At 40.3% G+C, this 11,603-nt stretch overlaps 3 protein-coding genes across 4 annotated transcripts; 1 reads left to right on the top strand and 2 right to left on the bottom strand.

The window, feature by feature from the left end:
• Nucleotides 1-201: 201 nt before the first annotated feature.
• LOC141826067 (uncharacterized) lies at nucleotides 202-5,032 on the bottom strand. Of its 2 annotated transcripts, none has more exons than XM_074713321.1 (4): nucleotides 4,864-5,032; nucleotides 2,218-2,948; nucleotides 869-1,650; nucleotides 202-490 (listed from the first exon to the last, which is right to left on the bottom strand). In XM_074713321.1, the coding sequence occupies exons 2-4, from the start codon at nucleotides 2,935-2,937 to the stop codon at nucleotides 400-402; spliced, it is 1,593 nt and encodes a 530-aa protein (XP_074569422.1). In that variant the 5' UTR covers nucleotides 2,938-2,948; nucleotides 4,864-5,032; the 3' UTR covers nucleotides 202-399. The 2 variants fall into 2 exon arrangements, with proteins under 2 accessions (XP_074569422.1, XP_074569423.1); XM_074713322.1 differs by lacking the exon at nucleotides 4,864-5,032 and adding an exon at nucleotides 3,939-4,003.
• A 1,265-nt stretch (nucleotides 5,033-6,297) lies between these two features.
• LOC141827687 (large ribosomal subunit protein eL31-like) lies at nucleotides 6,298-7,878 on the top strand. Its single transcript, XM_074714996.1, has 2 exons — nucleotides 6,298-6,450; nucleotides 7,456-7,878. The coding sequence occupies exons 1-2, from the start codon at nucleotides 6,365-6,367 to the stop codon at nucleotides 7,733-7,735; spliced, it is 366 nt and encodes a 121-aa protein (XP_074571097.1). The 5' UTR covers nucleotides 6,298-6,364; the 3' UTR covers nucleotides 7,736-7,878.
• A 67-nt stretch (nucleotides 7,879-7,945) lies between these two features.
• LOC141826226 (bZIP transcription factor TGA10-like) lies at nucleotides 7,946-11,292 on the bottom strand. The gene is made up of 11 exons (XM_074713476.1): nucleotides 11,126-11,292; nucleotides 10,657-10,760; nucleotides 9,963-10,015; nucleotides 9,775-9,885; nucleotides 9,631-9,702; nucleotides 9,493-9,552; nucleotides 9,345-9,422; nucleotides 9,165-9,240; nucleotides 8,599-8,870; nucleotides 8,278-8,517; nucleotides 7,946-8,206 (listed from the first exon to the last, which is right to left on the bottom strand). Exons 1-11 carry the CDS (start codon nucleotides 11,290-11,292, stop codon nucleotides 8,045-8,047), a joined length of 1,395 nt encoding a protein of 464 aa, XP_074569577.1. The 3' UTR covers nucleotides 7,946-8,044.
• Between the last annotated feature and the right edge of the window lie 311 nt (nucleotides 11,293-11,603).

The raw sequence follows: 11,603 nt of genomic DNA, 5'->3' as shown, positions 1-11,603 counted from the left end.
CATAACTGACAATTGGGCAAGTGGTTCAATTTATCTCCTCACAGAATTTCACCTTTTTGCAGAAGAGTGTAAATTACCTTGTCATATTGCGAGCCACAAATAATGCGATATTAGACATCAATGAGGAGCGAGTAAATTTGTCTATCATTTCAGTCTTCTTTGTGTAAACAAAGCGAATACACACTATGCTGCTTCATTCAGTTCAAGTAAGCTAAAACATCTCTTATTAGATGAAATCCAAACTCCAATCCCACTATTTTTTTAATACCATCCTGAATCAATACAGACACACAAACGACCAAAAAAAACTGATAGATTTAACATTGAGGTATAAGCCACAAGGTGATCACTAATAAACAAAATCAAAAAAGAAGAAAAAAAATGATGACAAATATATGTTTAGAATTTACAGCAGTTGAGTCTGAATCTCCACCGTTGCTTCCTTGCTTTAGCCATTTTCACTGGGCTGGTGTTCCACTCCCTTTGCAGTCTGCATCAATAAACATAGATACCGATAAGAAAGAATGGTCATATAGTGTTTCAATTCTGAGAAGAGAAAGTTTCTGTTAACATTTGAAACTTGGGTCTTTCACTGATATTGAATATCAACACACAGACACCGCCACATTCGTCATATCACCACATAGAGCAAATGTCTTTGCACTTTAACTCAAGAATTTCAGATGGTTAGGTCTCTACTCTATGTATTAGTTCACAAGAAATCGACATTAATGAACATGGCACCGAGTTGGTGAGCTCTAATTTCAGGCTCCAAGATGTAATTCATTAATCCTTAGATCTATAGTTACTGAATATTGTAAGTTAGAACTACAGGTATAGATTTGATAAGGACAGAAGTGGTGCTTACATTGGGAAGGCGAAGGAATGAGTGCTCGTCGTGCTGCTATCCGATCGCATAGAAATGTTACCAGAGTATGGAATACGCCCTGAAGATGTTCTTGGTCCGGAAACAATCAAGTCTGCATGATAACTGTGAGAGAAGGAACTTCGGGGTGGATCTGCTGTAGCATCAGGAACTGACGATTGAGAGACAGAAAGGTTTTGGACCTGTAAGGTTTTTTCAATATCTGCATTTTCTTTTATCTCCTCGAAGGCAACTGTTGCTCCTGCTGCCGGCACAATTAGCTCCACCTCCTCAGCAGGAAAACTACCCTCAGTTTCACTGCGGTTCGCGAGTGTGGAATCAGAAATAAGAGTTTGAACCTTCAAGGCTTCTTGGGAATCTGCATTGTCTCTTCGCCCCTCCGTGGCAGCTGTTGCTTCAGCTTTAGATACGATAAGCTCCGCTCCAACCTCAGGAAGATTTCCCTCGGTTTTGCTGTGATTGGTACTAAAAATAAGGTTTTCAACCTGCGAGGGCTCCTGACCAACTGTGATTTCTCCTTTCTCCATGGCAGCTGTTGCTTCTACTTCAGACGCAACAAGCTCCAACACAGTAAGAGGATTGCTCTCAGTTCCACTGTGGTCGGAACTTGTGGAATCAGGAATCATCTCGGGGGATATAGAACATCTCTCTCTCAAGAATTCAGATGTATCAACAGAAGGATAGTTGTTTGTTCCAGTGTTCTCATCAAACTTGGGGGCAATGCATGATAATGTTGTCACAGAGCTTGCATCTTCAGTTTCGGTCTGTCATACACACCAATGTACAGTGTCGATCATGTTCAGTATAGGTATTGATACTCCCTGATATGAAAGTTAACGACCATATGTGGAAGCTGATGAATTATCATGTAAAAGCACTCTAAAAGTTAGCTTCCTTCAATTACTTTCTAGTTTCTACAAAGTCATGCTACCTCACATCAACTTCAAGATCAATGTAGAGAAGCAACATTAAGTAACTAACAATTTCGTTTGTGTATCATATGAAAAAGAAATAAGAGGAGTTGTTGATAGAAAAAGATAGAATCAATATCAGTATTCTTTCTTCCATTCACTTTAACCATGAAATGTTTCGTTTGCTTGCTTTAACTGCCACTTATTTTTCAACACACAGCCAGGAATTAGGGCTGGCATATTAGTCTCTTGCACGCAAGGAGATGCTGCTGCTGCTGGCCGTAAATAGTACGTGATGGAAAATAAAGAAGCATAACTAATAATACTAAATCGAAACATTACTGAAATTGCTTGTTCTGAGCTCCTCTTTGTAAGGTTAAAACAAGTTTTGAAAATTGATAAAAGTTTGTGAATTCATACCTGCTCAATTTTCTCATGATCAATGCATTGCTTATGATTGCTGCCGAAGTCCAAATTGATCGGGTACACTTGACCGTGATCACTGTCAGAATCCTTTTGCAAGAGCAACTCCTCTAAAGTAATATTTGGAGCAAAATTTTGATTTTTAACTTCGCCTATTGTATTTGTTTCTTCTCCATTGACAATTGACTTCAGGGAGTTCTGAACCTCAATAGCCTTTTTGATTGTTGATGTTTGCTCCAATTCTTGTAAGGATTGCGGAGGACCAACTATGATTTGTTCATTTACATCAGTATTACGATTTGTTGCCAAGATAACTTTGACCTCATTATTCTCTAGCAAAGCAGAACTATGAGAGACTGAGCCTTCATCTGAACAATTGTTTCTCAAAACTGGGCACACATCATCGTTTGAATGAACTTTTGTCTCGGGTTGTTCAATATATGCAACAGCTTTATACATGTATAATTTAGTTCCTTCTTCAATGAATCCAGATCCAGCTGGAGGATTCTTAAGCATAGCATCCGAGGCTTCAGAGTTAAACTGATTTCTTCTAGTAGAAGCTTCCTCATCCATGAAGATATCTGGGGAACAATCTACGTATCCACTCTCTTGTTCTGGAAAAGACGATGCATGAACATCTTTCCCTTCACATGCTGCCTTGTTTTCTAACTTGAACACAATCAACTGGTTGTCATTTTGTCTCAGGACTTCCATCATAAGCGCATGATCTGCCAAAATATGCCAAAGCGATTATCCACCATATACCATGTGAGGAAGAATCTAAAATCCATAAGCAGAAGGACAAAGTAATAAAGATGAAAGGTACTGCATGAATACTTTAAGAAAGAAAGATTGTTGATTGCCACATTGAACAAGCAAACTGGATTCAGAGATACTTTACAATCAAGAAGGATATAATACCTTCTTAGTACCGAACTGAAGGCTGTCAAAAATAGAAGATCTATCGATTTAAATTAAAGGCAAAGCAAAACTAAGTCTGGTTCCTGGACTATCTGTTCCAGATCTTAACATCTCACTCATAGAGAACTGTTTTTCCAAGAGGAAGTATTTGAAGATAATGTTTAAGGTGTTCATGCAAAGATTACTACACACATAAGAATCCTCTTGAATGAGGATATCCAGCCATAACTCATTGTTCAAGAAGCCCGAAAAGAAGAAACAGAGGCATGGAGTTGAAAATTATAAAGTGAGATGAATATGAAGAATCAATTCCTCCAAAGGGGTGGGTTTCTTGAACAAAGATAATTTTAGCATCAATAACATGCTCTTTTCCAACAGCATTAAGTCTATTTACTAATACAGATTACTTAACAAAAAGTCAGTAGTTCTGCTGCTGCAAATGATTCACCGCTAATCAAGCAAAAAGAGTCGAGACTCCAAAGAAAATGTTGAAGGAAAAGATGTCTTCTCTACACTAAACATCACCTAACCACTCACTCAAGACAAGGGAAAACAAGTAAATAAATAAATGGGAGAAACAAGTGTGAAAATTCTTCCTTTCCACCAAGATCTTATCGCCTTGGAACTAAAAATTGCTCAAAAAAAGACTTGGAACTCTTTGAACAAACTTTTGGACATCCCAAAATTTGGCAATCCACAGAGATCTGCACAGCTTCATTTGTTATAAATTAACATAGGCCAGACAGATCGGACAAGAGAAAGTATAACAATAGAGATTTGAAAAAGAATCTACATACCTCAAAATTTTCTGGTTCTTTTACCTCCTGAACTAGAGGCCAGCTAAGCTAAAAGATATGAACACCTACACCGACCACATTGCTGCGACCTTTGATATCCTATAAGGGAATAAAAAAAGTTCTTTTGTTTAATTTTCTTCTATGGCCGATGATTCTTTCTATATTACATCAGCCCAATTGGGTACGAGCCTTGAGGCATTGTTAAAAGTACTGGTGATGGAAGAGAGAGGATAGAATTTGATTGATCCACCGGAAGGTGGAGGGGCCTGACATCACATTTAAAGTCAACTAGCAGAGAGAGAGAGAGAGAGAGAGGCAGGTGGGAGACAGATGAAAAAAATGACAAGAGAAAAAAAAAATACAAACACGGTGTATTTAGCAGTTAGACAGCGAAGGCGATAGATCTGGACATTGATATCTAATTTCCTCCTACTTTGCGACGGGAATTTAAAGCTAGGGTTAGGGTTCTATGGTCGAAAAGGACGGTTGGCTAACTGAATGAGTTAAAGTTGGGCAACGAAAACAATTTGTTAATCCGAACTCGAAAAATTCATCCGGGATTCAATTTTCAATTCGCAAATCGAATCCAGAAGAGCAAGTTCACCGAAAAAAAAACCGAAGTAATTTTTCCAAAACAAAAGGGGCATTCCGGAGCTCCACTTCAAATAGATCTCACTCTGAGCAAGATCTAAACACTCTGCCGCACACACAAAAAAGAGATATTTCTAGGCATCATCAACTCTAAAACACCTCCAACAAAAAAAAAACAAAAACAAAAGAACCCAAAGAACAAATCGAACGGTAAAAGCAGAAGATGAAGAGTTTCAACAGGTTTCTCGCTCCGAACCAAGCTCCACTCGGAAAACTAAAACGACCAAAAACGAAAAGAAAAAACGATTAAACAAGCCGAAACATCATCCCGCACCTTATTTTGCTCCCCACGGATTCGAGATCCTCCCGAGCCCGGACTCCAACCGAAGCGGAGAAGCCTGCCGCCGCCGATTCCAAGGAAGCAGAGTGAGAATTCCTGGCCAAAAAAGGTGTCATTTTTTTTTTGGGTGGAAAGCAAACTATTTAGAGACGCAGGTTTTCCCCTTTTGTATTAAATGCTATTCAATTAAATAAATCCCCATCGAAGGTTAATTATTGGAGTCACCAAATCCTGAACCGGATCCCAATTGCAACACGAATTGCACATTTTCTTCCAATTATTGCGTCACCATGACGGACTATGACGTCACGCATCTAAATTATTACTATGGCACTGAATTATTAATTTAACAATATACTAGTGATAAATTGATAACAATATTAATTATTGTTATTATTATTATATATTGTGCTCTAAGTCAACGTAGAACATCTTAAATTATTTAATGAGGATTAAATATTGAGATCAGCTTAATTGTCTAAGTTAATTAAATAATGGTGATCATTAGCAAAATAATAAACTAATCGATGGTTTGCTTTGGACAAAAGCCGGGCAAAGTCAACTCTGGAAGTCTGCAAAAGGTTGAGCTTAGATTGCAGCGCGTTGACTGAGCCTCGACGTGGACTTCTTTTTTTTTCCCTTCTTTTTAGGGTTTAGTGGAGAACAAAACAGAAAAGAGAAATGATGAAGAAAAAAAATAAAGAAAGAAAGAACATGATGAGAGATCGAGTTTGTGTGTATATAAAGCTGCAGTCCAAAGCTCTACAATGAATGCTTTGTTTCTTTTCTTTCCATTGGATTGTAAAAATTTTATTTTATTTTATCTTATTTTGATAAATTATAGAATTTGTAAAACATAAATAGACTTGTTTGAACCAGTGAATCCGTTTTGATATCATTAGATATACTTTAGCAAAAGGTAACATTCGTTATTTCAGCGGTTCCACACAGTCGACTCTACGATTATCTGTGAAGAGATAAATCGGAAAATTGTAATTGGTCATTATAGGGAGAGCATTGTCTCGACTTCGTTGAGATTCGATCCTTGTCCACTTCAACAAATCTGTCATATCGTAGATCACTCAATTGTACTCCGGGAGCAGTTTTTGTACAATTTCAAGTGGAGGATCTCTCTTTAGTCATTTGAGTTAGTCGATTGATTGCTCTTGATTGTCCATGACCGTAAAATTTGAAGTGCTTTGGGTGTTTTTGCAAACTTTGGTGCATAAAATTATAATATTAAGGGTGTAAAATGATATTTCTCTCTCTTATTTCAAGTTCGCTTAATTGGGCCAAGTCACGGGCCGCCGATCCGAGTTGCCCAGTGATCGACCCAGTTAAGTGAGGGTGGTCTTCGTAATAAATACGAAATTCGAGTGCGTTTGTGTGACTGTGACTCCATCTATAAGATGGCTTCTAGGGTTTCTCTGCTCTGGTAGCGCGCTTGAGATCCATTTAGGAGGAAGGAGAAAGCGGCGACGGCGGCTTGGCGACGATGGTGGAGAAGGGAAGCAAAGGGAGGAAGGAGGAGGTGGTGACGAGGGAGTACACCATCAACCTCCACAAGCGCCTTCATGGATGGTATTATCCTCTACTAAGACCCTTTCTTTTTACAGATCTTTCCCATGGTCTCAATTTGTCGTATGATTTTATAGAGTAGCATCCCTCGTTTCGGTCTTGCATAATCTTGTCGCTTGTAGTCTGGCGATCAAAACGTAGGCTTTCAAATTAAAATTTCTTCTTTTTCCCCTCTCTTCCGGTTAAGATGCTCGTGTTGCCTGATTTGTTAAAACTTGTTTCTTGGTCTCTTGGTTGGATTATACATGCTAAAGTAGCTGTTAGTCATCGCTTGCAGTTTTACCCCTGATTCACATTTCCTAGTTTGCGGTTGATGTTTTGCGCGATGAGAGAGATTGTGAATTATGCACTAAGATACGAGTGACAAAGATCTTAAACTCGAGCTGGTTTCAACTCTATATTTCCAAATTAGGCATCGCTTCAGAATAATTCATGGGGTCTACAGCAAGCATTTAGCATAGCTCATAGTGTGTGTGTGTGTGTAATCAATGACCTCTTCATGAAAGTTTTGTCTTCACCCTGCATTGTTCATTTTTTTTACACTTCCAATTAGAGTATTTTGGAAGATTGTGATTTTATGAACTAAGATATGAGTGAAAGTTCTTAAGCTTGAACTGCTTCAACTCTATATTTCCAACTTAGGCATTGTTTCAGAATAATTCAATAAGAGTCACTTATGACTGTTGTGATTTGCTCTATGAATTGGAGCAGTCGAATTACTTATATTTGTCTGATAAATGATGGCTTTGTGTTGTTCTTGATTTTGTTCTTTAGCTCAACATAAATTTTTCAGAAACTGCTTTAGCACCTATAGAAATTTTTTTATGAAGCATCATCACTAATGAGAATTATAGATTTGTATGCATTGGGGGAATTTATGCACTTATGTTAAAGAGATCTAAGGCCGGTTACATTCTTTCATGATGTTTTTTTCATATTGTTTTCAGATCAGTTTGCATTGCAAAACCTAATCTGCACTTCCACTATGTTCTAATTTCTTATGAGCAGCACATTCAAGAAGAAGGCCCCCAAGGCCATCAAGGAGATCAGGAAGTTTGCCCAGAAAGCAATGGGGACGACCGACGTGAGGGTGGATGTGAAGTTGAACAAGCACATCTGGAGCAGGGGGGTTCGCAGCGTTCCAAGGCGCATTCGTGTGCGTATCGCACGCAAGAGGAACGAGGAGGAGGACGCCAAAGAAGAGCTCTACTCATTGGTTACAGTGGCCGATATCCCTCCTGAAGGCTTGAAAGGTTTGGGAACCAAGGTTGTGGACGAAGCTGATTGATTCCTGATTCCCCCTCTATCAATCAAACAGTTGCATTTTGTGTTTGTTTTCCTCAATGGTTTAGATAATCTCTGTTTAATTTGTCATGTTTTTGAGAAACTTTTGTGATTGATATTCTCTCGTTCTCGTTGTTGCACTATAAATTTAGTGGCTTCTTCATCTATCAGCCTAATTATTATACATGAATCAAATATATATATATATATATATATAATAATTGCGTCTTTATTTTTGCAAAGTAATTAAGCTTAATTAATACACACTTACAAGGACAAGACACGTGGCCCGTCTCCGTCTCGATGGGGTGAGTCATGAGTTGAAGTCTTGTTGCCTCGGCCGGGAAAGCCAAAGCGAGCTGAGCGCACGAAGCCGGTGGAAGTAATCGGCGATGGCCAGCAAACTTCGCGCCATCTGCGGCGTCGTCAGCATCCGCTGAAGCCTCTGCAGAGTCTGCTGCCTCAAGTTCTCCGCCTGCACGGCAGTTGGAATTAATGGCCGATCTCAGAGAGAGTGGATGTTGTGGAGGGGATTGGGTACCGTACTTGTCTAACGAAGCCCTCCATGGCGGCGAGCTTGTCCATGGCGACGGCCATCTGCCCCATGTAGTCGGCCACGTTGAGGCTGCAACTCAGCGCGTCGGCGGCGATGGCGTCGGAGACGGACTGGTTGAGCGCCTCGAGGCCATGGCTGAGAGCCTCCTCCGTCTCCTGCGCCGACTGCTGCAGCGCGCACACGCCCACTACCTGCTGCTGCGTCAATGGCTCCATGTGCCTCAACACCATCTATATAAAGTTATAAAAAAAAAAATAACGATTATCAGCATTCGATTAATTAATCGATGCAATTGCGCGACTAATGACGACCTTGATGAGGTCGGAGGGGCGGAAGCCGGCGATCCACATGAAGCAGCGCTCGGCGGGGGTCAACCAGGTGCCGGAGATAAGGTGGAAGACGTCGGACTTGATGACGAGGAACTTGAGCTGCGTCAACTGGTCGAGGTGCGCGAGGCAGCCGTGGACGAATACCTGCAGGTCGATCTCCGGCAGCCGCTCCTGCACCGCCGCCCGGAGCTCGCACATCACCCGGTGCTGCTCCTCCAGCCATCGCATGTGCTCCATGTCGAACATGGCGGCTTCTGAAACCAATTAAAAAAAGGCCCCCTCCACCATGAAAATAGATGTGGAGGGAACTCTGCACGATTAATTTTCATATATATTTGACAACCAAAATGTTATTTTTCAACATTTAATTAGAAGACTAAAATATTTCAAAAATTAAAAAAAAAAGGTTGCAAAGTCAAAGCCTCAAATATTATCATATGAAATATTTAAACACCCAAGTTGCCACTAAACTATATAAATTATAATTTTCTATCATCAAAGTGTGGCAGTTGATACATCATATTCAGCAAAAAAGGGATAATATCTACCTGAGCTGAGACCATTAATGGTGGTAGGGAGGCCTTGGTCCCCAAGCACAGCAGCTCCACCACCCAACAACAAACCCTACAAGAAGAAATATTCAAGTGTTTTATTTTATTTTTTTCTTTCTTTGAGAAACTATAAGAGGAGAAAAACTATGAACACAAAGGATAAATTGTCTGGAATACTTGAGTTCTTGCCCTTTGAAGCTCATGTTCAAGCTGAGAAAGCTTGATCCGACTGTTCTCTAGTTGTTGTATGTATGCCTGCAGAATTAATATGAGTTCATCATCTTCTTTCTGCTTAAATATACTACTTACAAATAAACTCTGAGACCTTTTTCCTAAGCCTGCTCTTCTTAGCTGCCTCCCTATTCTGTGCAAGCCTTCTCAGTATCTGCCAACAAACAATTTCACAGATTGTAAAGAGAACAATTTCTACTCAAAAAAGGAGAACTGTAGAGCTAGAGCTGACCTTAGGGTCTGGTGTCTTGGGACCTTCGTGTTCTGAACCTGCAGTGCTTGTGCTTTTCTTGCCTCCTTCCTTCTGATGCAATAGAACTATCAACATATAAAACCCAGAGACTGAGAGATGCAGAGAGAGGTGTTAGGCTTCTACCTTGACAACTGCTGCTTTAATGTCCTTGCCATGGTAGGGCACAGATGGAAGAGCATCTTTAATGGTGGAGTTCATGGTCAATTCTGAAGGCTTTTGGGAGCCAATTCCAACCTATAATCATGTATGTTGAGTAGTATATACTAGTGAAGCAAATTGGTGGTGATCAATTCTTAGCTTGCTCCCAATACCTTGGTGGAAGGCTGTACATGCATGGGCTGAGAAGGAAAAATATTCAACGTCTCTGCACACACGAAGCAGCCCTGCAAAGCATTAATTAAACCCACCCCTCGAAGTGCACCTCAAAACAATGAAACATCTCCCCGCCAAAGGCCATTCATGGAGAGCAATTCCTGTTGGGGAATTCTCTGGACGAGCTTTTGCTTCTCCAGACAATGACATGACAGAAACATGAAAACTTTTCAGAGGAGGGACAGATTGATGCAGGAGATTGTGTGTGAGACAGGGAAAGAGAGCGACAGAAGCATGAGATGAGAAATGATCCCCATGAACATGGCTATGCGTCTCTACTCATCCAAAAGAAAACAAAGGGGTTGGAATTTGTTTTCTCTTACAGCTTGTAGCACAGGAATTTCCAATGTAATCATGGGTTGTTGGTTACATGTCACAGTCCCACCAGAAAAGAAGAAAACAAAACCTAAACCTAAACCCCAAATCAAAGATTAAATAGAAAAGAAATATATATAAAACAGGCAGAGATTATCATCAGGAACTTGGTCAATTAATGGGAAGTACGACAAGATCTCCATCTCATGATGTTCTTATGACCCAAAAGTTCTAACTCTGAATTAAAGGAATTTTGAAACACTAGAAAAATTGGAAGAAGATTGGATAGTAAAGTTAATCAGAGTTAGTAAAACTCACGTCTTTGTTCTTGAGGTGATGCTGAATGATCTTGCCCATCTAAATACATGAATAGAGCTTGATCCAACTCTCCTAGGTCGTAAGCTCCAATCTCCTTGCTTTTCCTATTTTGCATCATTAAAACAAATCAGCTCCCACTGTCTTTGAACTAATTCACATAAATCCAGTAACTAGAGATTCAACTTTTGCAGCCCAGAAGTACACATCGAGAGCGAGACTAGCCATGTGCCTATATGCACCAAAACCCTAAAGTACTCACCGAATTGAAGATTTTTGTGCGAACGAACGACACCGGAAAGGACAAAAGATTCAATTTCTTCGCTATATTTGTGGGCAACAAAGCATCCTAATCCAAGGAGTTAGTTTCTAACAAAAAGAACAAACTAAATCGTCGTCCACAGATATGTCCCAAATCACGAGCAGTTGATTTCGTTCGAAAGAAGAAAAACCCTTTATGAAATCTAGATACGACGGGAACAAAAAAAAGTTGATCGAGTACATGAAGAAGCTTCCGCGCATGGATTGGGATGAGGAGGAGGAAGAAGAAGGAAGATGCGTGACGAAGGGGTAGCTCATGTTCTGTTGGTCCCGTGGTTGGTTGCCGGAGTGGATCGCCTCGGCGGCCTCGTCCGCCATCGAGATCGAGCTTCCGATTCCACTACAACCGATCCCTTATCGATCGATCACTCCAATCTTAATGGCGAAACGGAGCTCCTCCTCCTCCTCGGCGCATCGCCGATCGCCGCTGCCTGCACTACGTGGAGTTGATACGAGAAAAGATATATGAATGGCGGAGAACAATAAGAATGGGCGGCGGCCGGTAAAATAACCGCACCCTTGAACCGCGGCCAGGTGGATTTCTTAGCGCATTGACTAAATTGCCCTTAACCTGTTTTAAATTTTAATTTATTCCTTTTAATTTAATTAATGAAATAATAAAATACTAC

Source organism: Curcuma longa, chromosome 4 (assembly GCF_044706935.1).
Source record: "Curcuma longa cultivar G26 ecotype Majalengka, Jawa Barat chromosome 4, ITB_CL_G26_1.1, whole genome shotgun sequence".
Taxonomy (NCBI): Eukaryota; Viridiplantae; Streptophyta; class Magnoliopsida; order Zingiberales; family Zingiberaceae; genus Curcuma; species Curcuma longa.
Note: the sequence above shows the minus strand (reverse complement) of the source record. Positions and strands in the feature narration are given on the sequence as shown.